The following is a 27,676-nucleotide window of genomic DNA, read 5'->3' as shown; positions in this document are numbered from 1 at the left end:
TAACCAGTGAAATGTTCGGGTTGAACCAATGGAACACTTCGGTGTAGTATATAAATATAAAGAAAATAGGTTATAAATTATTAGTTTCGATTAATTTTATTTTATTACAGACGTATTTTTAAAAACAACGTGAAAAGCTGATGTTATCAACTACTCTCTAAACATGAATAAGTGAAAATAAGTGAATGTTCACTAATTCTGAGGGCCAACTAAACCACTTTTTGGAAATTAGTAGTTAGATTTGCACTTGAAATTAGTGAATGTTCAGTTATTTCACTTATTCATGCTTAAAGAGTAAATAATTTTTAATAATAACTATATTTCATTTAAAATTATTTAGTGATAAAACAAAGTTTTGTTAAAGTATCATCATCCTTAACAATTGGCTTTAAATAATCCATTAATTGTTGAACATTAAATTTTAAAATGTCACTTAAGATTGAGGTTAGTTCCAAATTATCAAATTAACTCCAGTTATTTATTTTTATACTGTGTAAAAATTTTGGTCATATAATTATTATGGTTACGTAAAACTTAGTTGAAATATCACATAAAGATAATAAGTAAATATTCCTTATTGATTGACGTAAATTCACACTTATTTTCAGAACTTTTTACTTTACATATTTTTAGTTCACTGGTTGAAACCAGTGAGCGCGGCATTTACTGATTCAATCAGTGAATTTCACTGGTTCAACCAATGACTAAAAGTTCACTGAATGAACCAGTGAAATTTTACAGATTCATTTCAAGTCTGAATGGTCTGTCTTTGCATTTTTATCAAAATTTTAAGCTGTTTTCTATCTGACGATCAAAAACAGACTAATAAAAATAATAGGTAGTAAAAGTCTGACTTTCATTTAGAGGCGACCAAAACCAGATTAAAAATGATGGAAAATAAGTCTGAAAATAGTCTAAATAGTACGGGTAAAACTCGATTAAATTTCAGAAGTCAATTGAATACAAATAAAAAGCAAAATTGAATGGAAATAACTCAAAATTTTTATTTAATTTAAAACAGATCAAATTTTTCGACCCAAGAATGCAGAAAATTTTTAATTAAATTTGAAGCTTATTTTTAGAAAAAAATGGGTGTTATTGAACTCTTTCGCGGGTTATGACTCGACTTTAGAAGACATGAGGTTGAAGAAGAAGTCATCAAATTTAAAATTATTTGTGACAATCTGTTAAGTGTAATAAAGCTCAAAATACACAGTAAAAAACGAATCGTCAGAGTGTAAAAAAATGCGTATGTTAAAATTCTGAGTGTTGAATTTTTAACACTTTTGAGTGTCAATTTAATACACAGTATTATTGTAAACGAAAGTAACACTTTTTATATGTTACTGTCAAATCAACACACAAAATATGTTAAAAATAATCTCGATCATCACAAAAGAATTCTTGGTAAATTTTTTACTTTTAACATACGTGTAACTTTTCCAACTCTCAAATGTTAAAATAACATATAAATAAGTGTAAAACGTTCGTTTTACACACGGTATGTGTTGATTTTGACGAATCCTTTTTTACTGGGTAACATTATTCTTGTAGGGAATATATTTAAAGCCTACAAATAATAGAGTGGAATAAGTTACTGCTCTCGACTCTCTTCAAATTTGTTAAATTTTAATTTGGGTAATTTCAGTGACGGTCGTAGAGAAGGATTAAATGTTAAGATTCACAAATTATAAACACGTCGTAATTTTGAGGACTAAGCAAATATGATGACTGGTTTGCTGCCGGTATTTTAAGTAAAATACATATTTATTTCACAAACTGATGGGTATTTGATTAAAATAAAGTTTATGTGTTTTAATAAATGGGATTTATTTTTTTAAGTTTAACTTGAGCTTCTATTTGAGCACAGAGCAACAATGTTACCTCATATTTACTATTGAAGCACCAAAAAATTTATTTTTGTAAAATAACCGGATATCTTAAAATCTGGACCTGTTACATGACTTCAATTTGCGTTATCGTATTTGGCTTTAATTTTTTATACGTAATTAATTTTAAGAATCACGATCGATTAACATTAAAGTATCGATTACCAATTACAGTTGCAACAAAAAAAAAATAAATTGGTGTACAGATCGCGTATGATGTGACATAATAAAATCTCTGGTAAAAAAATGCATTATTTTTTATGGACCTGTGAATATTAAAAATACTCGAGTAGGACGATCTGTACAAAGTCTACTTCTTCCGGTTATTTAAAAAGCTCTCGCTTCCTCTCGATGTTTGCATAGGATTTGTTATACCACTCCAGACACAGACGTGAATGAATAATAGGAAGCGACGTTAAAACGAGTCCGCATTTTAGTCAGACGTTTTTTTTTGTTTCCATACTTTTTTTTTTATTACACACGAATTCATGTCATACTCGTTACTGTTGTTGTTGTTGTCATTACTATTGTTATTGTATTTTAACGATCGCTCGTAATAAAGAAAAACGTCAACACAGTACAGAGTCGCAAATAATTTCATTCCTTTTTATAACACGAATTTATTCATTTAAATTTTAAATAATTAACTTTTATTCTATTTGTAAATATAAAATTTTTTCTACTTTATGTACACTACTGTTACTTTATACGCAGTAAAAAATTTTTTTTTTAAATTAACATGAATCACGTGCTAAAAATATCAAAATAACTCGTCTGTAAAAAAATAACAACACAAAACTTATGTTTCATTTTTAAAACAAATTTTTTACAATAGAACCAGAAACTATTATATATTTTAAATGTCAACTGATACACAAGTTAAATATTAATCTTGATTTTTTTTTTTATACATTAAAAAGTTAATTTGAAAATGTTACTAATATTAAAAATATCATAAAGACTTGACATTAATATATGAAGAACACGGTTTACGATTTTAGTTTATATATTTTCATTTTATTTACCGACTTATAAAAGTCTCATTATTTTCATTTAATGCAAATTAATTTTAGTTTTTATTATTCCGACAACTTATAAAACTTTAATTATATTCTGAATAATCATTACTAATATCTTGAAAAAATTAATACAGTCGGAGATAAAACGAGCCGTCTAAAAAAAAAATTTAATAGAGAACTTTTTTTTAGTCCCCAAATAAGTACTCGGTATCAATACGGCCCAGTAATTTAAAAAATCAAAATTTGGCGCGAAAAGGCCCCCTCTATAAATTTTGAAAAAATTTATAATTCTTACCAGAAGAACTTCCCTCAAATAAATAAAACTTTTAAGTTTTTAAATTAACAAATTTATCATTTGGCGGAATCTGATATTTATTTTTAATTATGAACGTTAAATATTTGACTTAAATTATCCGAATGCAAATTTGTAGGACTTAATATAAATTAAAAATTTTTTTCAAACAACTTTACGTGGCTCGAATCACCCTATGAAAGGGTGCCTCTGTGTCAAATAAAATAAAATAATTATGGAAACTTATTTCGCTCCTCTCGCCCGTTGATTTATAGGCTGGTAAAGTTATCGCGTAAATGAGACAAAATATTTTTAATACGTGATAAGTGTAATTTTATGACTCCATATAATACTTTAACAAATTAACATAAGTTTTGTGTTAATCTGAAATTAACATTAAGAAACTGTTAATTTTCTATCGAGAAAAAATTTTCAAATTTTCAAAAATAAATCTATTAAAAATATTTGAGCAACAAAACGACGCTGTGTTAATTTAACACAAACAAAAAAAATTTTTACTGCGCAAAAATATATTTAAAATGACACCAATTCGACCAACAATTAATAGCTGAATAAAATTAAATTTTGTTCTATAAACAACAATATAAAACAATTATTTATATATGTAAACATTTAAAAATTTAACCAATTAAATATCTACAGGATTTTAATAAGTGATAAGTGATAATCAATAAATTTAGAGACATTAATTAGTTTAATATACAAGAGGATAAGGCATAAATTGGCAACAAATATATAGGTACCAAAAAGAGACTGATAGTGACGGGAGGTAATATATTAAAAAAAAAAAAAAAATTAGTGTAAGAAGGGTTTAAGTAGCATCTGCTCGTTAGCAAAGAGTAATGATGATAAAGGGGTTGACGGAGCATTTTAGGCTGACACTCAAGATTCAATTTCATCTTGCCTGGCTCATCTGAAGTGGATGCTGCTCCACCAATACGGTCTCTCCTTGTTCCTTCCTCTATGCATTATTCATAAAAGCAACTCGTGTTACATTATTGTACTTTATGTTGATTGAATTGTGTGACGCGGTATAAGCTAATTTTTTTTTCAACAATCGTGTTTTTATCGAATCGATTTATTGTTACGTTTACGATCCGGTAATTTACTTTCGCGTAAGAACTTTCAGGTAAAAAAATATTTGTCATTTTTATACAGGATCCAAACTTTCATAATTTGAATTTAAATGTTAAATTTGAGTCAGAGGTATTTATTTTAGAAAATTTGAATTCCATTTTAAGAATTAAAATTTTTTGAATTTATATTTTTTAATGAGTTGTGGCTCTTGTTTTGATAATTATAATTTTTTTATTCAAATATTTAAAAAAATTGGAGGACGAAATTTGTCGAGAAGAAAATTTGAAATTAGTATAAAAATTTGAATATTCATTTTTTAAATTTAATGACATAATTTCTGACATTACTGTAATAATTAGGGACAAGATTTTTGCCTTAATTTTGAAATGAATGGTTCTAATGTTTGATATCACGGCGAAAATATTGGTCTTATAAAAAAAGTTTTCAAACAAAAGTTGTGGGAAATTTAATTTTATAAAAAAAATCTCTCTTATGATTTTTTGATACGACCAATATTTTCACCGTGATTCCAAAATTAAGATTCATAATGAGTAATTCAAATTTGTGTTAATTACGAAAATCTTAATTTTGAAATTACGGCTTTCTTATTAGTCCTAAGAAAAAATTATAAGAGACATTTTTTTTATAAAATTAAATTTTGAACAACTTTTATTTGGGAAATTTTTTTATACGACCAATATTTATGCCGTAATATAAAAAATTTGACAGCATTAATAATTAATTGTTATTTTTAAATCAAAGTGAAAATCCTGGCTCTAGTAATAATGAAACACGACAAAGATTATATATTTGACGATGTTAAGAATCTAACTATGGTATGTACACATGTGTACTATTGATTTTATTGTTGATATTGTGACTTGTATATCTTTGTAATAACTTTTGTGATTCATTGTCGAGCTTGAGAAAGTGTAAATAATTACACGAAACGTCGCGAATAATAAATAGTCTTAACAAATTTATTTGATCCTATACCCTCTAAAAACGATTGATTATTGATTTCTTGTGTTAAACAAAGTCATAAAGTTAAATTAACTTTTAAATGAAAAATAGCCATTAAAGTTTTTTGTCAGCAAATATTTAAATTTCCTCAAAAATTAAAGTCAACCTAAAGATAAAATCGATATCACAATTCAGCTTTAAAACTTTATCCATTTAATCGGTGAAACTATAAATCAATACCGCATTATTTCAAAGAAATAAAAACAAAGTCTCTCAGAATCGTTTAAAAATTTTTTCCAATTTAGAACTTTATATTCCTATTTCGACATATATGTTTCTATGAAACGTATATTTTATGTATCTAATATATATGTCGGCGTAGATACTACATACACATATATACATTTCATTTTCTTCATATGTTTACAACTCGATAAAATGAGCATTTTATTACCGATTTACAAGCATGTAATGTTTACGTAGGGTAGAAGTACCATTTGTGTGGCCACTGCACCATTTTTGGACATTTAATACTTTATTTTAATTTTTAAAAATTCCATTGTAATACACAGTTGAAATATTTGTGTTAAATTTAACATAAATCACATATCCCAAACGGTCCACTTAATTTTTTGAGTTAATTTAACACATAATGCTTGTGTCAAACAATAATACAAGTTTAAAACTTATAGACATCAGATCACACATTTAACTTTAGTTAAATTTACACTTGATGGTGTCAAATAATTGACACAAAATATTCAACCATTGAATTTTTGTACACAAGAGCACAAAATTTTCAACTGTGTAGTGAGATAAAAGTATACTCGAACACATTTAAAAAATTAATTGTGCCATTGCATATTTTATTAAAATTTTCTGAGTGGCCAAAACTGGCGCCAAAGTGGTCGAAAATGGTACTTCTACCCTAGACTTCAAACATTTATGATTGATTTATGATTATTGCGATGTTAAAAAAAAATATCTATCAACTCTTGCCACACTCTACTATACAACTATCTATTTATAGCTATAAAGCTATATTTTAAAAATCCTTCAAGCTATATTTCACGTGCAAATCAGCTAATTTCCGGTAAGACGATCCTTGCAGCTAGTGAACCGGAAATCGTGGCCTTTTCCTCAAATCACTTCTTTTAACCCTATATATCATCAATTTTTATCCTCAATATACACGTATATATTTTACGTATATTAATATTTATACACTTATTCAATTTTATGACCGTACTACCACAAAAAAAAAAAAAACAATAAATAAAAACACGCAACGCTAAAGAGTTTTCTACTGTCTGTTACATTGCGAGACATTTTGAAACCTAGGATCTATTTCACAAGACAATTCCGTTTATTTTTCAATCCAACGTTCAATTGAAGATTATCCATTTTCTTATTCTCTTTCTACCCATTCTTCTTCTATTCACTATTTTAAAATTCAAAATTGATTTTAAATGAAATTTTCAAATTTACGTAAATTCAATTGTTTGTTCTTATGAATATTTTTTACTCAAAAATGCAATTAGAGTTTTAACTGCCGTTAATTTATTACCGTAAAAACTTAAGAAAAAAGAAGTTTATTACCGAAAAATATTAAGCCGCTTTTGTTCCACTTCGCCGTAAATTTTTTTTTTTTTTATTTAGGTGAAGTTTTCGGGAGTTGAATAAATATAAATAAAATACGGCGAAGCTTTTTGTGTTAAACTTTTTTTCACACGATAATAATGTTCCGGTTAATAAAGTGAGAAGATTGCGCCCGACATGCTCCTAATTCCAGCATAATTAATGCTGCCAACAGAAACGAGAGTGGCACAGTACAGAATGTGACCCTTTAAGAAACCGGGATTTCAATTAAAGTTTTAACGCCCACAACCCTCGGGTTTATTATATAGTATCGCTAGAAAACTAAGAGAACAATAGGATTGAGAAAAGTCGACAATACATCTGCCGCTAAAGAGCTCATTATTATTGTTATTATTATTATTATTAATATGAATTATGGATTATAATTATTAATATTTATTTCACTTAATAAGGCGGTAGTTGTTTTTATATATAATAATTATTTATGCTCGTGAAAGAGTAATTACTGAGTGCTTTATTGCACTAATTATTATTATGCCCACATTTTTTAATTTATTGATTATTTTTTTATAAATTAGGCCTTTGATTTTATTTTTATTTAAATTGGATATTATATAAGACGTTTCGATCGCTACTGGAATGTGTCAAGTATCATCTTTTAATTTAGTTTTTTTTTTTATAATTTTTAAACTAGATCAAAAAAATATCACGATAAATTTTTATTTAATTATCTAATAGTTGATTGATAAATTTTTATTTTTTATTATATTAATTAGTAATTTTTTTTTTAATTTCATTATTGAAGAATTAAGTAAAGGAGAGACGTTTAAGAAATTTAAAGGGATCGTTAGCCGGAAGATATTTTATATTGAAGAAGACTTAATTGGAAGTATGTAAAACTATAAACTGTAAAAAATTTTCGAAGTGAACGCGGTTTAAATCCGGAGTTAGTTCTGAGCGGATGACTGTTTATTCATTTAATCTCCTTAAAGTAAAATTTACTCCGAAAGGAAGTTTATTTTAATATTTAAACTCCGGCTCGGGGTGAATTTCACTTCTAAGGGAAGTTTATTTTAGTAATAAAACTCTGAATCGGAGTGAACATGGATTGAAATAGAGTCCAGGTCGCTTTGAAATCACTCCGGTACTTCGGATTTGAACAAAATCCGTAATAACTCCGAATTAACTCCTGATTTTTTAGTGTATTAAGAATCATAGACCTGAGATATAAAGAAACTCTTCATGTCCTTCTTAGGCATATATATATAAATCTCAAAGTAGAGAAATCTATGTACCTGAAATCGGAAATATGAAAATCAAAGGAATAAAGAAATGAAAATAATTTATGTAATTTGACTTTTAAAGTCACTTAAGGGGTAGTTGGAGGGTGGCCTGCAATTTTCGACTGACGTACACTGAGAGAACAATTTATTTGAGCCAAATTAGATTTGTTTCAGGCAAATAAATCCCATATTTGAATGGACCCAATCAATACTTATTTGAGACAAAGATATGGTTCATTTGAATGCAATAATAATTTGTTTATAGTTAACAAATCTGTATTCGAATGGTGGCACTGTACCACCATTTGTTAGCTACAAATAAATATATATTTGAATTAAATAAATGATTTTTTTTTAGTCAAATAAATCTATTCATTTGGCTCAAATAAATTGTTCTCTCAGTGTAAGAAACATTTCAGAAATCTAGATCCAGTCGATTTTACTTTTCATTTCGTTCCGCAAAAAAGGTTCCGATCTTCAATAACATAAATTTTTAATTTAAGAAACAAGTGTCTGAACGTCAGCGCGTACGCGAAAATTAAATTTATTTGAATACCAATCTTTGAACCCTCATTAAGTAAAAAGTAATTACTCTACTGCAATAAATCAGACTTCAAAGTCCTTAGATATTAATGACCTCTCCAATGAGAGATCGGGGTAAAATGAGACACCATAAAATTCGTAATTTACTAATTTCTTTAATAAATTTATTTTACAAAATTGACTTTTATTCATAAAAAATCGCGTGATTTACAGGAAAAAAAATTATTTTTCAAAACCGTGTCTTTTGCTTCAACTTCGGAATTTTATGGTCTCTTCGAAATTTCGCCGCACGCTCCATTTTTAAAAAACAATTTTATCATTAAGATTAAAAAAGAAAATACTTCGCTATCTTATGGCTAACGATCCCCTTAAAGTTGTCTCTTTAACGAGAGAAAATATATATAAATATAAAAGAGAACAGTATAAGAGAAAGAGGAAGATCGAGAAATATAAATACTAAAGGCGATATTATCACGATCGCTGAGTATTATTACCGCAGTAAAAAGACACATTTGTGTCAGCATATATCTCTAGCACAGGATTAAATGTAATTCTATGCGCTATATGTCACTTGTATCGTCGTCACTGTCCGTCATCTCTAATAGTCGTTACACAAAAACTGACAAAACTGTCTCACCAAAAAAAAAAAAAAATAAATAGTAACACATCTCAGTTAAATTCTTTATCCTACAAATATTTTCCCATCTTCTCCATTAAATATATATTTTTATATAATATAATTTATAAATACTAGCCCGCAAAATGATGCATATTCTTCTTTACATATTTTATTTTAAAATAATTATCATTACAATAATAATTATTATTATTATTTTATTACGATCGAATCGTTAACACGCGACTCGTAGGCCTGACTATCGATTGAAAGTTTATTATTTAACCTACTTATGATTGTTTAGATTCTATTACTATATTTTTTCTAGGCGCCAGACAAAGTCCTTCCACTTAATTTATAAATATTTTATTTTATTCATTTATCAATCAATTTATTAATTTATCAATTAACTTAATAACTAATTTTTTAGTCTTGTTTCCATCGTTCATATTATCATCTATTATTTAAATATTTATATTTATATATATATATATAAATCTAAACGAGACGATCTCAACGCGACTCAATAATTAATAAATATTTATATATATAACAATTTCAATTTTAGTTTATAACTGATACTACTTGGCGTGCAATCGGTCCTTTAACATGACATGTTCGTTCAAAAAGTTATATTTATATATACATGTACTACTATTTTATGGGACATTTGAAATTTTTTTATGAACTTTAAATCGGAATAATTGAAAAAATCTAAACATTGAATGGCACGTGGAGAAAAAATTTAAAAAACGATCAGTTTTTACGCACGTTCATATATATTTCGGTGTAAGATATACTCATGGGAATATTTCCCACAGTATATAGTGATGGTTTCTACATATATATGGGAAAGGTTTCTATATATTATGGGAATGGTTCCCATAATTTAAGGAAACCATTTATTTTTTGGTTTTCTGTTTTGTGTGATGAAAGAAATGAAACATTAATGGATAACGAGCTGAATATGGAGAAAGGTCGGGTAAAACGGGACCACTAAGCAAATAATTTTAGTGCATTCCCGTACGAAAAAGTATAAATCCCGGCAAAATGGTATACATATCCGGCTTATATCTTTAGTATTGTCATATGTATGCTACTTTGCCGGCATATATTCCCAGATACATCTTTTTCCGTGTGCACGGAAAAAAGAGCAGTTGAAAAATTGCTCATATCTGTATTTATTACAGTTTCGTATAGTAGTAAAGCGCTGCGACTCTGAAACTGTAAAAGTTACATTTTTACCCCAGGCATAATAAATATTACAGTTTCAAACTCAAAAATTACATTTTAAACTGTAAAATTTGCTGCTTAAAATTGTATTAATTTTATTACAATAACAAATTTCTAAAATTACAGTTTAAGCTTTAATGTTTTAAGATTTTTGCCCCGAAAGCCTTTCTCACTATAGAAACTGTAATTTTTCAACTGCTGTTTTTTCCGTGAGGGTTTAAATACATTGAATCGTCTTGTTTTTTTTGGCCTCTTGAAATTATTTAATTAAATTTTCAGTTGCCATAGAAAAAAATTGTATTCCCTGAGCGGGCAAAACGAACAGACCTCCCAAAAAAGTGACTGTAATAAAATTGTTTATATTTACTTCCAAGTGTAAAAAGAGATTTGCAATACTGTTAGTAAATAAAGATGCCGAAAACAAAAAAATTGTTGAAAATAAATAATATAAAATTTAAATATGACGAAGAAGACACCGTATGCTCGAGTAAAAAAAATTCTATATGATTATATAGAATTATAGATGATTTATATATAAATATATACGATTCATACAGATGTACTCGAAGATCGGAACCTTCTCCGCGGCACGAAAAAAAAAATTGGCAAGTAAAAAATCTACTTGATGACTAAATTTCTGAAACGTTTCGCATATGAACGCTGGAATGTCACCCGAAAATCTTCAGCCACCTCGAGTCTCCGGACCTACCGCTTATGTAGTCAAATTACATAAATTTTTTTCATTTTCGTTGCCGGAAAAACATTCCAACCTTCAGCTACATTCATACAGAATTATAAACAATGCCACGAAAAAAAATCACAGATGATCATATATAATTATATATAATTGTATATAATATCACGATTTCGGGGTGGTCCATTTTACCCACCCATCCCCATTTTCCTTACCCTTTCTCTCTCTATATATACCAATGTACGTATATTATATATTTAAAATTATAAAAGATATTTTAAAGAAAAAAAATAATTTGATTATTTAAATAAAGGGCGCGATAATTGAATTTATAGTCACGAGTTTAACAAGTGTGCGGGTTAAAAATGGATAAGAGCAAAGGAAAGGATTATACTTTCTATATATATGTAAAAAACGGAAATGATATAAAAGCATTTTTTTTAAGGTGGAATAAAATTTTCGATGCTTTTATTTTTTTATTAAATATAATATTCAAAAGTCTCGAAGAAAATTTCAGATATATTTTTACGTATGATTTATTTTTAAAATAAGAATTGAAAGAGAATAATAAATTGAACAATAAAATGAGTGTTGTGATGCGCTTTAACTTGTAAGGTTGGCACAAGCTCAGGCTTTCAATAGATGTTTAGAATATTATGGAAGACGTGGGAAAAGGTTCACCCTGGATTTAAGTGCAAATATCACGAATACTTCAGAGAAAGAGATAGAAGCAGAGAATTATGTAGATGCTGGTGCTTGTTGAAAGTATTTAGAATAAGGGAGTGAGATATTAAGTGAAATGGTAAAATAGTTTTTTGAGGAGCTGAGCAGGAAGGAGTTTGTAAGAAGGCTTCGGAATTCACGTGGAAGACATCGCAACGCCATTTACCAGCGGAGATTCTTAATCGGATACTCTACTAACTGTACCCTTTTTTTTACAGAGAATACTAGACTAGATTTTTTGTACTACTATTTTTTATTTTATTGTAAAAATTTTATTATTTTTTTTGATTGTTTAATTTTTTACTTCTACCCCAGAATAATCTTAATTTTTTTTTAAGCTCTACTGCTTATAATTAAATGCCTGAATTTAAAGCAATAGCGTTAATAATTTTTTAAACCTAAATCTATATAAAAAAAAAATTTATGTATTTTTTACAAACAAAAACGGAGCAAGACAAAATTGTTAATTTTTTTTTTCTCGTTAATAAATAAGTAATTAACAATTTTTTATTGAAAAAAATATGGATGAAAATTTTTGGCTCATCTTACCCATCTATCATATTAATTAACTATACTCTTGACAAACTGATTAATATTATAAAATTTTATAATTATAATAAGCATTTAATATTTTCTAAAATTAAATCAATCGGGGTTTTAAAAAATCAAAAAATAAACATTTAATCTATTAATTGAGTAGATTAATGAAAATCTAATCAATTAAAAAAAAATATGAAGAACAATATCATGTTAAATAATTGAGAATTAACTGGATACATAGAAGCCCGTATTATTAAAATTTTCCTGCCGGACTCTAGTATAGACATTAATATATACATCTACATATACTTATATGTATGTAAAAGAGAATATATATGTAATAATAGCTATTTCAAGTATCATTATAACGATGACCATGATAACGTCCCATAGTAATTACACTAGAGGGTAATGGGAAATTTATACGAACACTTTCAGTGAAATTGCACGCCAGATATAGTTTCAGACTTGCCGATTATATGTTTGATATGTTTTTAATGAAAATATAAACGATCCGTAGCTATCAAAAACAGCTGTCACATTCGAAATAAGTATTTATTTATTTTCCCGCCCTAACACACACAGTTTGAAATTTTGTGTATTCGTGTTCAAATAATTATTTGATTGAATTTTTTGTGTTGATTTTCAACACAGAAATCTGTTAATTCAACACAAACCGTTCGAGTCATTTTACTTTAACAGATTTTTTATGTTAAATGATTAGAAAATCTGGAATGTAACACATTTCTTGTATTGTTCGAAAATTAACACAAAAGTTGTGTTGTTTAGCTAAACACTCCCGCGGGTTTATTCATTACTATAACCAAGCAAAGCATTGTGGCAGCACTGTCTGCAAGGAAACATGAATTGTAATTGATTTACAATTAAATATAATCATAGATAACTTTCATATTTTTATGGTCAGGTTCACTTATTTTTTTATTCTCATTTTACGGGAGGATAATTTATAGCTCTGTTTTTTAGAAAAGTCACGAAAAATCAAACGAATTGTTTGCTAAATTGACATAATTTGTAATAAGGCTAGATCAGTATACTTAAGTTGGTTAGGTTATGTGCTTATATTTGTTCGTTAATTTTAACACGAGAAGTCTGTTAAATTTACACAAATTTTCTGTCAAAATAACAGATTTTACCCGAATCGAAATTTAAATCGTAGATTCCACCTTTGAAGACGTGAATAACTATCAAAATGTATTTTAGACGTAACTGACGTACGAAAACGTAAATATGACTTGCGTAATCGTAGATACAACCTTTCAAAACTTGCACTAGAAAAAATTGAACTATATCGGAAACATTTTATTGCCAAAAAACATATCTAGCGGCCAGAAGATGAGAAATTAAAATTGTCAACAGCTTTTGAAAAATGTTTTGGGCCTTGCAGGAAAGATCTCTACTGATGGCTCGTGATCTAATTTAAAGAGTATAGAAAATAGAGTTGTCTCTTGCAAGGCCCCAAAATATTGTTCTTCTATAGGTAGTCCCCGGGTCGAAATATCGAGCCTCAATCTAGCCTCATCGAACCCAGGTAAGCCTCAATCCAGCCTCAATGAGCCTCAAATGATTCTCAAATATCCCCAAGAAGCCTAGATGAGCCTCAAATGAACCTAGTCTCGACTATGTAATTCGAATTTGATTAGTATTATTTGAGGCTTTTTAATCATGATTTGAGGCTCATTGAGTCTCTTTGAGAATTATTTGAGGCTCATTGAGACTTTTTGAACATCATTTGAGACTCAAAATGCTTTTTTTACTCAGTGAGACTGGATTGAGGCTAGATATTTCGACCCGGGTCTGTAAGACTAGGAGCACAAGAAGAGAGCCATTAATAGAGTAATGTCTCACAAGGCTCAAAATATTTTCCTATAGAGTATAGCTGCTTAGAATTTTTATTTCTTGTCTCAAAGCTACTGTGTAGTCTGTAAGACCCAGAGTATACGTCAACTACGTCTAAAATAAATTTCTACGGCTATTTACGTCTTAAAAATTTGAATTTACGTTTTCAACGTCTCGTAAATTTAATCTACGATTTGAATTTTGACTCGGGAATGTGTTCAATTATATAACATAAAATTTGTGTTAAAAATCAACTCAAACGCAATGTATTGAATTAACACAAAAATTTGTGTAGACCGTTTGCAATAGACGATTTGTGTTGAACGTAACACAAAATTTCTAACTGCGCACATTACACTGTAAAAAATACTGAGATAATTTATTTAAAAATTATCAGCTAATTTTTTACAGTGTAATATTATATAAATATTAAACAATGAAGCTCGAGATATTAAATATTGATTAATTGATTAATTAATTAATTAAGAAAAGACTTATTTAAAATTTATGATATGTCGCGCATTAATCGTCTATTGGCACACTTAGTGATTTGTTAATCACTTGAACCTTTACAATTAGTATCAAATAATCAACGCAAACCGCTTTATTTATTATTTTACATTACCAATTATAAAAGGGCGCACTGGATTTATTTATTATTTATATCCTGTAAAATTATTTTTACGCCATTTTAATACTAGTAATGAAAAAATTAATTCGATTTAATACTGAATTTTTTTTTTTAATTACTAAAACGACTTTAACTATCAATGCACATTTTTTTCTTTTAATTCCGATATTAAATTTCATGTGCTAGTTTTTTTTTGCGTAAGATAAATTTTATTTATCTCTTTTAATTATTTATTATTTATCTACATCCTATACCATATAATTTTATATATTTTTTACAATTTTAAAATCGTCATTTTTATTTTAAAAAATTTAAAATAACCATAAGTCAATAATAATAAATATGACGATCTTATGAATTTTGTTTATATAAATATTTATGTATTAATAATAATAATAATAAATATTAATATTTAGATGTCAAAACGTCAGTTCAGTCGTTGACGTAAAAAATAATTATTTTTTATAGTATAGTAAAAAAAAAAAAAACAATAATATAAATATATATGAGTAAATATAAAACAATATCGTCAACAACCGTCACAAAAAAAAATGAGTGCCGGCCGGCGGACTCTTATCGCGATCTGTCGAATCGAGTAATTAATTTATCGAATAAAATTTAGTATAATTTAAAATTTATCGAATACCCTGTCATGTGTGCACGTTAAATAATTATTTATTAATTAATATTTTGACGTAATCGACTTATTAAGTTATACTCGACACTATACTCGAGTGTGTGATAAATAATAATGATAATTATCAATAAATATGTGATAAATATTATAGATGTGAAGGTAATTAATTTTAGACCCGCGTCTCGTTGTAAGGACTGTCAGGGGCGCCGGTGGTAAAGCGACGGCGATCAGCGTCGCCGGGAATGTTAAATGCGACGCTTGGGACCGCGGTGGGATCCGCGTAACGCGAAGAAGAATGACATGGATGTGATTGCGATTGCGATTGCGATTGCGATTGTTGCGATTGCGATGATAAGGACGGCGGACCCTGATCGCTGATTGATGTCCTTGAGACGAGGATGCCCCGACCGCGTACCTGATAACGCTGAGGATAACAACGACCGCAGCATGACTGCAGTAGTCCACCACGCGATGCTGTGCTGTGGGCTGGAGATGTCAATGGCGATGGTGAACCTGGTCTCTTTGGTGCCCCATTGAATGGTACATCCATCTCCACAAACTCTCGATCCTTTAAAACAAATAGTTATTTTATAAATTTTATTTTTATTAAAATCATCATATTCTACAGTGCACGGAAAAATATGAACTATATAAATTGAGAACGACAAGTAATATAATGATAAATTGATCAGTAAATACTATTATTCTAATTAGTAATTTTTTCATTTATGATTAAAACGTGAATAATTATGGGACAAGTATTCAAATTTATTATATATGCAAGAAAAATTAATATTATAGAATTTATTATTTGGAATCTTAAAAATCCCCATATCGACACCCAGGTCATAATCCGGAAGTTAGCAGTCAATTAAAAATTTTCGAATTTTATTTTCAGCAATTTAATTAAAAAAAAATAATCTAAAAATATGCACATGTAGAAAATTTAAAAAACTATAGGTACAATTTTTTCAAATATTTTTTTTTTCAACCTATCGTTTTTAAAAAAATTCAAAAAAATTATTAGACGTCGGCTAATTTCAGTATCCTTCCAGGGTCCAGGTTATAATTTTAACGTTTATTTTTTTCCGTGTGTACACTGTAAAAAATTTTCGAAGTAAATGCGGATTAAATCCGGAATGAATGCGGAGCGGATGACTGTTTATTTATTTAATCTCGGAGTGAAATTTACTCCGAAGAGGAGTTTATTTTAATATTAAAACTCCGAATCGGAGTGAATGCGGATTTAAATAAAATCCAGTTCGCTCCGAAATCACTCAGTTGGAAAAACTCCCGATTTACTTCACTCTCAATTTTGTACAGTGCAAAAAATTTTTGGTGTGAAAATGGTCCCCGAAGACTTAAAACGGTCAACTCGGTGTGAAATTTTATTGGTGTGAAATATCAAGCAGTGTATAAGTTTTTTCTTTCACACCGTTCGGAGTTATTACCTCAAATATAATCTGTAGTTAAAAGTTATCAAATAATATACAGGTTGCAGCACTAGTATATCATTATTGTTATTGATGCAGTTCAAAATTAAATACCGAGTGGTGAAGTAATCGAGAGCTTTTAATGAAGAACTTATACATCTACACCATTGGTGGTGTGAACTTCTAACTCACACTCCAAAATATAACACTGTACGTCGTGCAACTTTCACACTAGCAGTGAAAATTTTAACACGAAATCATTCATACCACAGACTCAAAGTTTTTACAGGTATTCCTTTTCCATACATTATTATTTTTTTTTTTAATTTTATACTAGATGTGCCCAAGAAAATATAATTGAGATCTAGTAGATCAAAGCTAAAAAAAAATCAAGGTAAACAATTTTTGTTGCACTCAAAATGTTCAAAAAAATTATGGAAAATAAAAAACTATCAAATTCTCGTATTTTTTCATCTCAGTGGCTACCAAGAGCCACTTAGATGAAAATAATTTAATGAAATTAATTGTAAAAATAATAAGATGTACTTTTGTATAAAAAAAAATGCAGCTGACTCTATTCTTTGTAATTTTTCTTGTAAAAAAAAAAAAGCTGCTGGATTAGCTTAATTAGTTCCAGAGACGAATACTTTAATTATGAAAAAATTGGTCGCCAGATGACGTCTAAGGTACGCTCGCAAATCACAAGACTTTTCATAGATAAATCATTTTTTCTACTTAAAAAAATTACGTCTTGAATTTCTCAAAATTATGTTTTAAAAATAAAATAATTCTTTCCTGTGTCATTTATAAATACAATAATTACCTATAATTATTTTTTAGATGTCAATAAACATGATTATTAATTAAAATAATTTTGTAATCAACATTAGTCATGTCGTTAACAATAAAAAAAAAATAATGGAACTAACTTTTCTGACATTTATTAGTTTTATATTCGGTCAAACTTTTTATAATCCTATTATATAAAAGTTATAAATCAATGTTCCGTTCCATATTAAATTTACATTTAACATTATAGAGAACATATTTTTTATAATTAATCGGACTAAAAATAAGTATAAGTCTGTTAAAATATTTTAAATTAAAAATAAATATAATTACACTCCAATTTCCAATTATATATTTTTAAAAGGATTTTTAACCCACATGACCCAGACATCCACTTTAATAGCTAATTTTCCAGTTAAAAGAAACGCAGGAACAATTATTTTAAATATTTAACGTAATTTAATGTGAGAGCAATAAAAGATTCAAGTAATTTTCCGTAAAATGTCAGCAAAGCTTGTTACAGAAAATGGTCAATTTTTTTTTTAAAATGCACTTTGGACAATCAAGTGGAACTCATTGGTGCTTTAAGAATAAGAAAGAATACAAGAGAAAGTCTATCGTTATATCTTATAGCCGTTACCTGACCTGGGTTACAAATACGATAGAAAAAAAAAATAGATAACATCCAATATCATTAGAAGTTTATTGAAGTAGCAAAACTATACTGACCGTCACTAACTTTTCGTATAACCGCCAGCCACTTTGCTCATGATCTAGCTACAATTCAATTTTTATTTTTTACTATTTCTTTTAGTTGTTTTTTCTTTTTAATGGGCGCTATAAAATGTTCTTGGTTCCAGTTGAAAAATATACGATTTTTATTACACAAAAGAAAATTTTAGCCACAAGTTCAAAAGCATTTCAGTCTACGAAAAACCCTTGAAATTGAGAAAAGAAAACTTTAAATCAACTACAAAAAGCTTTGTACTTTTACAACAGTACTTTTCTTTACTTCAATATATCTTGTACTACATATAGTAGATACTTGTCATATATATACATTAGGGGTGTGCAAATTGAATCAAATAATTCGAATTTTTGAATAGTTCGATTAATTCAAATTATTCGAAAATTTTCGGACTATTTAATTCCAATTCGGAAATTTGGATCGGCTTTCAAATATTCAATTTTTACTCAAGGGTGAGCTTTGTTTTTTAAAGTAACCCAAAGTGCACTGAGAAAAAGATATATTTGTTCCAAGTAAATCAGTTTTTTTGATGACTTTCTTAATTCTCTAAAAATGAATCAGTGAAACTCACTGCGAATTAGTGAATATGGACTTGGAAGCAGCTATAAGTATATCACTGGTTGAATTAGTGGTATACTTATAGGTGTAGAAATAGTGACTATCCACTGATTCGCAGTAAATTTCACTAATTCATTTTTAGAGAGTAGAATATTTCTTAAAAACAAATAAATATATTTGGTACAACTAAATATGACGGTTGATTCAAATAGTTTTATAATTCGACTGAAATATATAATTTATTTGGGGAAAGTGAATGATATATTTATGGTAAAGATATTAAATTTGTGACGAACTTCGGAAAATTTTGCGATACTTGATAGATATTTGAAGTACATGGCCCAACTAACATTTAATTGCCGCAATTGGATCATTTCTTTATCACAAATAAATCACTTATTTCACGCAATTAAATTGCTCAAGTATATCTTTCTCACAACTGAATATTTATCTGGTCATATTCAAATATATGATATCTTTGGCTCAAATAAGTCTTTTTTTCAGTGTAATTATCTGATAGATTCGTGTCTGAGTTCTATTTATCTTTGACAAAAATTTGAATTGTTGAAAAAAATATCACAATTTTAAGTCACTCAAAAGAAAATTTTCGAATTATTCGAAAACTTACGAAAAATTCGAATTACTCAATTCAAAGTTCAAAACAAATAGTTCTATTCGACTCGATACGAAAAATTCTTCAGTTTGAACTATTCGCACACACGGCGAGAAAAATATTGTTAGAATGACCATTCATTGTATCTTCAAATGAAGTATCATCAGAATAACTATTGGGTATTACCTTATTTAAGAATACTCACTGGTTACAAAAATTAAAGAATATTAAAAAAATTTCAAACTTTTTAGTAATTTTCAACAGTTTGTAACTCGAAGGAAAATGGTCGTACAATAAAAACAAAAAATCAAACTGTAGCTTCAAGTGTCTAGTTTTCTGCTCTGGGTCTTTAAATTTTTTTATTATGCACGGTTCCGGAGCAATCAAAAATCAATTATAATTATCGAAAAAAATTTATTGAAGCTCGAAGACCGTTTTTAAGACGAGCAAAAATTTGGTAAATTTCTTTTTCGACGGTTTTCTTAGGATTACTCCGGAACCGGACATAGTAACAAAAATTTAAAGACCAGATCAGAAAACTAGACACTTGAAGCTACAATTTAACTTTTTTGTTTTTGTCGTATGACCATTTTCCTTCGAGTTACAACCTGTCGAAAATCACTTTAAAATTTGAAATTTTTTTAATATCCCTTAATTTTTATAACTAGTGTATAATTTAAAATTTTTTAAATTTTGAACTGTTACAATTTAATTCCCGGATACTTTTCGAAATTCCCTGACATTTCCATGATATTTCCCGGTTGCATTAAATTCTCTGATAATTCCCGATATTCTCGGTTCGTGGCCACCTTGTGTAAGTAACTGTTTTGCTAGTGTGAGGATCCGTATAGTTAAATTGGCTATACGGCGTATCATTAAATAAGATGAGTATACATCATATATCCAGAATAGCGGTACGTACACTTACTCTGACAATATTTTTCTCTCTGTGTACTCCAAATATATATATGTATAAGTTCTATTTTTGAAGAAAAAAATTAAAAGCCTAAAAAATCAAAATTCTTATCGAGTTTAAAACGCAACAGAGTGTGGCTTTAGCAAACACATTGATAAGCTTAAGAATATAAAATAGAAGCATCCAAATGGAACTCGATGGTAAAGCATAACTTAAACTTATGCTTCATCTTATCTTTCACGCTCATACGTTTTCCTATTTCCTATTCCCATGAGAGATCCAACGAATCGATACGACCCTATCACGTCTCATCTGAAATGTTAGACCGAGAACGCAACGAACCACTAACTTGGAATGAGAATTGACTTTCTAGAAAGTTTATAACAGACCCAAACTACCAAATATATATCTATATATCAACCAAGCAGTAATTCTTGTTACAATGTTACTTGTGTTTCAAATATATAACTTCCTCACTTTTGTGTTTAATTATTTGATTTTCGACTTAAAGTTGTTAAAAAAAATAACAATGCAAGTACAAAAATTTCGAAGTTTTTTTTAATTAAAAGTCCGTGAATTTTTTTTTTTCTTATATAATTTCAAGGGCCACCTGCTCGTCATTTCTCGAAAACTTTCCAGATAATTTAAAATATCTGCAGTCTATAGAAAACAAAAAAAATTTACTATTGCGAATAAAAATGATGTTTCAAAAAATAAAAGTAGTTTTCAAACAATTTATTTTAACCCTCTGATAGCAAACTAAGGAGTTTGAGATCAATGTAGCTTTGAAATAGAAGCTAAAAAAAAAATATGAAAGAATTTAAAATTACAAACTACACTGTAAAAAATTTGCGGAGTAAACAAGGAGTGAACCCGAAGTGGATAATTTTTTTATTTAATTTCTTGGAGTGAATTTCACTCCGGAGGGGAGTTTCGTAAAATATTAATTATAAAAAAAATTACTAATACATAGTGAGCTTAGGTCTTTGATACTTTTTGACATTTATATTGAGTACGGAATGATTATGTATTCGCGCGAAATGATTTTTAAAAATTATAAGCAGCTGATAATAAAACTTGAACAAATATAATCCCACTGAGTCACAAACTGTCGTATGACTTACATCAACCATACCACGAGATAACATTTCATATTATACCAAAGCATCAAATATTCCCATAAAAACTATGTCACTATAGCTATTCAATAATTTAATATTTTCACTCTGTATTATATATATATATATATATATATATATATATATATATATATATATATATATATATATATATATATATGAAATTATAATTTAGTGAGTTACTACAACATTTTATAAATTAATACACGCAAAAAAAGGAATTATAAAAATTAGTAATTGATAACTAAAAATTTAGATTGTGGTCACAATTTAATATCATTTCAAACAGTAATTTCGTGGTTTTATTGAATATATTATAATAATCTTAATTTAAATATTGAAATTTAAAGTTTATATGTAAATAAATCATGTTACAAGTATAATAGAAATTACTGTTTGGTAGATAAAAAAATGAAGTTATAATTTAACGTTTCAGCTTTAACATTCGATGTTTTAAACATTAAAGTTTATAGTAAAAAAGTAAAAAAAACATTCAGTATAATAAATAAAATTTTCAATGTCGAAAAATTGATTTTATGTACAACGGTATATAATTATTACTTTCTTCAAATTGTCAAAAATTATATCTTAAGCGCATTAGTTTTTATAGTTTGAACAATAAAATATTACTTGTGTTTGTAAGCTTTTAATGTATGTGAATAAAATTTAAAGACCAGGAGTGACTATTTTTTTTCATATCAATATATTTTAGAGAATTATTCTTCTACTTTTTCGCTTTCAATATTATATCATTTATGAATTACCTTCTTTGATGCGGGTTTATTGTTCAAACAATAAAAATCAATTGAAAATCCGAATAAAATTTATCATTTATTTTTTTGCGTAACATAATATTTTACGTTTAATTATTATTATTTAATTATTAATATCTGAATGAATTATTTATTGAAATAATTGTGTTTCTAATTAACAGCTGTTTCTATTAAATATAAGTAATGAAGTAATGGTAATGGTAATACCACAAACAAACAAAAAATTAAACTTTTACAAAAACCATACGAATAGGCTTTATTTTACTACGGTAGGGTAATAAGGCCTACGGGTTAAACAAAGTGGAATAGTTTAATTATACTTAATAAAATTGGTATTAGAGATAGATCATCACTTAAATTTAGCAACAATACTTTTTTAAAGACAGAAGACTAGATTGTTTTGTTCAACAACACTTAAAACTCTCAGTATCCATTTTAAGAATCAGAAGACTAGATTGTTTTTTATAATTTCTTCTTTGCTACGACATCATATGACGAATGATGAAATATAGAAGACAGGGAACGTGGAATCGGGACTCTATAAACTTGTCGTAACATCTATATGCAAGACCCTTCTACTAGAGTAGCCTTTAGCGGAGGCGGTTATTTTAAATATCATTTCTGTCACTTAGGCCTTATTACCCGACAGGCCTTTTTACCCGCGGGTACCTTATTAAAACTCCGGACCGGAGTGAATGCGGATTGAAATAAAATCCGCGTCACTCCGAAATCACTCCGCCCATGAAAAAATTCCTGTTCACTCCTTATGCAGAATGATTTTTTGTTAAAACTCCGGAACTCCGAGTAACGGAGTGAATTCAGATTGAAATAATATCCGGATTCACTCCCGATTTTTTACAGTGATATAATTACTTAATTATTTTTATTTTACAATAAAGTTATTCAAAAGATTAACAGTTTAAATTGAGGCTTATGGCTTAACTGTAATATCTGAAATAAGTATAGATTAAATTGCACTAGTGTCGACGTGTGAATTTCCAATATTGTTATTGTTATTACTTTTAAAATCCCTAATATCTAGCAGATTTTCTATCCTCATTTTCTCAATAAAAGTGCAAGACGTGACTTGTAGATCGTTATCTGCATCCACTTTGCAAAACAATATAATAAATACACAGTACAAGATATTTTTTCCAATACGAGCCAAGACGGTTTTTCTTTGAGTGGAAAAGCCCGAACGATTTCCTGCAGTATCAATTCAAAATTCCATGCTCTATTGGATTTAAAGCTTTATTCTCTTTTATTTGCTTTACACTATTTTTTCCGTTCTTTAAAAAGAATAAAATATTATATCTGTAATACATACATATATGGCTGTATGATTTCTAGGTTAAATAAATAAAGTTAAAAGCGTACACGTCAGTAGCAAATAATATTTAACTTTGCACTAATGGTAAAATGATGGATAGATGTATTGAATTTTTTCACATATCTTTTTTTCGACCATCTTTTATTGGGTATTTTTTTTTTCTAACAAGAAAAATGATATCAATATTTAGGGCGCGAATAATTTGAAATTACAAATTATTTGTGTCTTATCGACTTCAATATTTGATTTGAAATTCGAATTATTTATAAGGATTACAGTAAATTTTTTTTATAATTTATCAGATGTGAGTTAAGATTCAATGTTCAAAATTCGTAATAAATAATTTGAAAATCTAAAAATGTTCTGAAAGCTTACTGAGAATTTCAAGACTAACGAATAATTTAAATTTGAATCGAACATGGAAAAAAAAGCAGTGAAAAAATTACAGTTTGTAGTGCAAAAACTGGGCCCTTGTATAAAAAACTTAAAGTATTATAGTTTGTACTGTAATAATCGGAACTATTTCTTATACTAAAGTAATTACATCCCGAGTAAATGCGGAGCACATAATTGTTTATTTATTTAATGCCCTTGGAGTGACATTTATTCCGAAGGGGAATTTATTTTAATATTATAACTCGAATTGGAATGCGGATTTCAATCAAATCCACGTCACTCCGAAATCACTATACACCCATGAAAAAATCCCTATTTACTCCGCATGCAGACTCGGGGAAAAAAGTTTAGATTTGCAGACATGTCTGATCTGCATGCATTTTGTCTATATCTGCCCAGATTAAATTAGATCTGTTCATACCTATTCATGCATAAAACTTGAACAGACCTGATCAAATTTGATAAGATTTGATCTAAACAGATCTGAACTTTTTTTCCCGGGGAGTTTTTTTTTATTAAAATCCTAAATTCCGATTGACGAAATGAATTTGGATTTAAATGAAATTCGTAATCACTCTAATTTCACTCCCAATTTTTTCCAGTGTATAGATACTAAATTTTACAGTTTCTATTGTATTTTTAGTTGAATGAAACTTTATTATGAATAAAACACTATTAAGGACTGAAAAAAGTCTTGTATGAAACTGTAATAATTGCTACGTCTCAGAAATAATGTAATTTTTACAGTTTCGAAGTAGAAGGGCTTGCTGCTATTTGAAACTGTAATTTTTCCACTATTCTTTTCTCCGTGAATAGTTTAAGAATTTATTAATAACTAGAAAATTTGCAAGTAACAAAAAAAAAATTCAAATTATTCGAACACCATTCGGACATTCGTAATCAACTATTTATCAAAAATTTTTTTTTCTATTTAATTATTAATTTCCAGACAATAGAACTGATTTCCAGTAATAAAATCTCAATTTTTCCGTCTCGAATATTTAGACGACGCTGTAACTACGGATGATTTAATTTCAAGTGCATTGTTATTGCATGTCACCCGAGGCACGTTGAAGATTACAATCAGAGTTCAGTTCTCGTAACATGTACACAGCAATATATATGTACCGAGTGGTTTTAATGCCAGCATTTACTTAATACAACTATGTTCCTGTTCGCTGACTCATCCTTATAGATACATGCGGACATTATTGCCCTCTCTCACTCAATTCCGTACATGTAGATATTTATATACGACAGTAGAAGACGAACAACGAGGGTTGACAAGCAAACGACTAGTAGTAACTGAGTTCCACGTCTAAAGTGCTTCCGGGGAATTCGGATGTTAACCAAAATATATGTCGCACACTAGTGTTGCCCAGAAAAAAATAACATTACAAACAACACTCGACTATCTATTCACGTTCCAAATCTTTTTTTTTTTAATTTTATTGTTACGATGTGATATTTTTTTTTTTTTGACTACGAATTATATATTTTTTTTTCTAATTTTTAATTACCATCACAAGAAGTTTTGCTTTGAAACATTACCGAAAAATTAATTATTGTGTGTAATAATAATAAATTATTTTTGAAAACATGTTTAGAAAAATTCATAAAAAATTTTGGTAATTATTTTGAATAGTAAATATATGATACTCATTTTAATATAATTCTTAATTAAAAAAGTTTCATTAGTCACTGAAATTAATATGACGGTAATTTTCGCTTCCGGTCTTTTTTCACGCGATATTAATATATCTAATGAAAAGTTTTATTAAATTTTTTTTTATTGTCTACTTATAAGAAATAAAGGGCACAAAATACTATAAATCAGAAAAATTGTGATATACGATTTTTGAATATTGGAAACTTATGAATAAATATTGATACGAAATGAATAAAATAAAAAAAAAGATAAGTAACTATTTACTCACCGTGGTCTTTTCTAAACATCGAAGAAGATGGTGATGCTGAAGCTCAAAAATATCTTCCTCTCTGTAAGTTTCATCCGTCTGTAATCCACTTTCCAGTGCAGCGATTCTCGCCTCAGCAGCTTTCTTTTTGCTGACAAATGCCGCACCACTTGACGCCTTCGCGATCCTGATACGTGCCAGTCTCGCTTTCTGAAACATCAAACAAAACAAAAAAAACATTAATGTCAAGTTTCAAAACCTAATTATACCTTAAAAAAATGTAAAAAACGGTTGACTCTCCCAGGTCAAAAATGAAACTTGATTCAGGCTCGCTTCACCTTATTTTCTTTTCAAGTTATCGAATTACTGACGATTTTTCGATACAATCTCGACTTTTTCGACTTGAATTAAATTTTTGTCAACCCATACAAAGTCGCCGAGCTTCGATATTTTCCCATAGATCGGCCGATGCCTGGTTTGCAATGATTGGCCAATAAATCGCTAACTATACTGGCCCGTGCATGGTGAATTATTGGGAGCTGTCTTTTTGCTTATAAAAACGGCGCACAATTAACCGCCGTTCGTTGGCCAACGGTTTGATCGAGTGCTCTTGATACCAAGCTTTGGCCAATGCTTGGCATACCGTTATCATCCGAGATTTAGCCGATCTTCGGCCGATACTTGAAAATTGGCAGTCATTCACGACCCAGTAATGAGCCGATTCTTTTTTTTAGCATGGTAACTTTTGGAGCTTTTTTCATCTTAGTTTGAACTTATTAGTCTTCACTTCGAGCAATAAAGTCAAAAGCAAGCAGTATTTTTTAGTGTAAAATTTGTTTTTCATGTTTCACCTTAGTTTTGACTTTTTCGCCTCATAATTTAAGTCAAATAAGTCTTAACCAAGTCAATTTCAACTTCGTTTAAACTTTTCCGTCTTAAATCGTGACTAAGTAAGCTATTTAAGTCTAAACCAAGGCGAAAACTAAATGTATTTCATATCTCCGTAAAAAAAGTCGATTTTGTCTTGTGAAAAACGGCTTCGAATTTCGAGTTGGTAAACCAAGTCTGCATCAAGTTTTATTTTTGACCCAGGTATTAGCCAATTTCAAAACTTCCCGCTGTTTCCGAGCTCAGAGAGCTCGAAAAATATTGGTGAATTTTTGAACTCTTTGAGTTAGAAAAACTCATGGACCAAATAAAGAACCATTTTGCTGAAAAATAACTAATTTTTGTCCGTCGATATCTTTGGAACAAATCGACCGATCCGAAAATCGGACCGAAACCAATAACTTTTCTTTATTTGAAAATTTTCAGTTCTCAGAGCGGGAAATTTAAAAAATACCTCGAAAAAATGAACAACATAATAATCATTTTCTATTAATTTTTCTCCGATGAAAGCTCCGGTAAGTTTAATTGTTGCAGTACAAGTACCAACATGGTTAGTACGT

General features: G+C 28.4%; 1 protein-coding gene across 6 annotated transcripts in view; it reads right to left on the bottom strand.

The window, feature by feature from the left end:
• The window catches only part of LOC130667044 (potassium voltage-gated channel protein Shal), a 159,872-nt gene that overhangs the window by 20,442 nt on the left and 111,754 nt on the right, over nucleotides 1–27,676 (bottom strand). For 5 of the 6 annotated variants that reach the window (XM_057468420.1, XM_057468425.1, XM_057468422.1 and 2 more), the window contains exons 3-4: nucleotides 26,250–26,438; nucleotides 16,033–16,185 (exon numbers count right to left, since the gene is read on the bottom strand). In XM_057468420.1, the coding sequence (XP_057324403.1) occupies nucleotides 16,033–16,185; nucleotides 26,250–26,438 (342 nt within the window). Of the gene's footprint in view, nucleotides 1–4,125; nucleotides 4,183–16,032; nucleotides 16,186–26,249; nucleotides 26,439–27,676 lie in introns of all 6 variants that reach the window. The other variant, XM_057468421.1, reaches the window with a different exon arrangement.

The sequence above is a fragment of the Microplitis mediator genome, chromosome 4 (assembly GCF_029852145.1).
Source record: "Microplitis mediator isolate UGA2020A chromosome 4, iyMicMedi2.1, whole genome shotgun sequence".
Classification (NCBI taxonomy): domain Eukaryota; kingdom Metazoa; phylum Arthropoda; class Insecta; order Hymenoptera; family Braconidae; genus Microplitis; species Microplitis mediator.
Note: the sequence above shows the minus strand (reverse complement) of the source record. Positions and strands in the feature narration are given on the sequence as shown.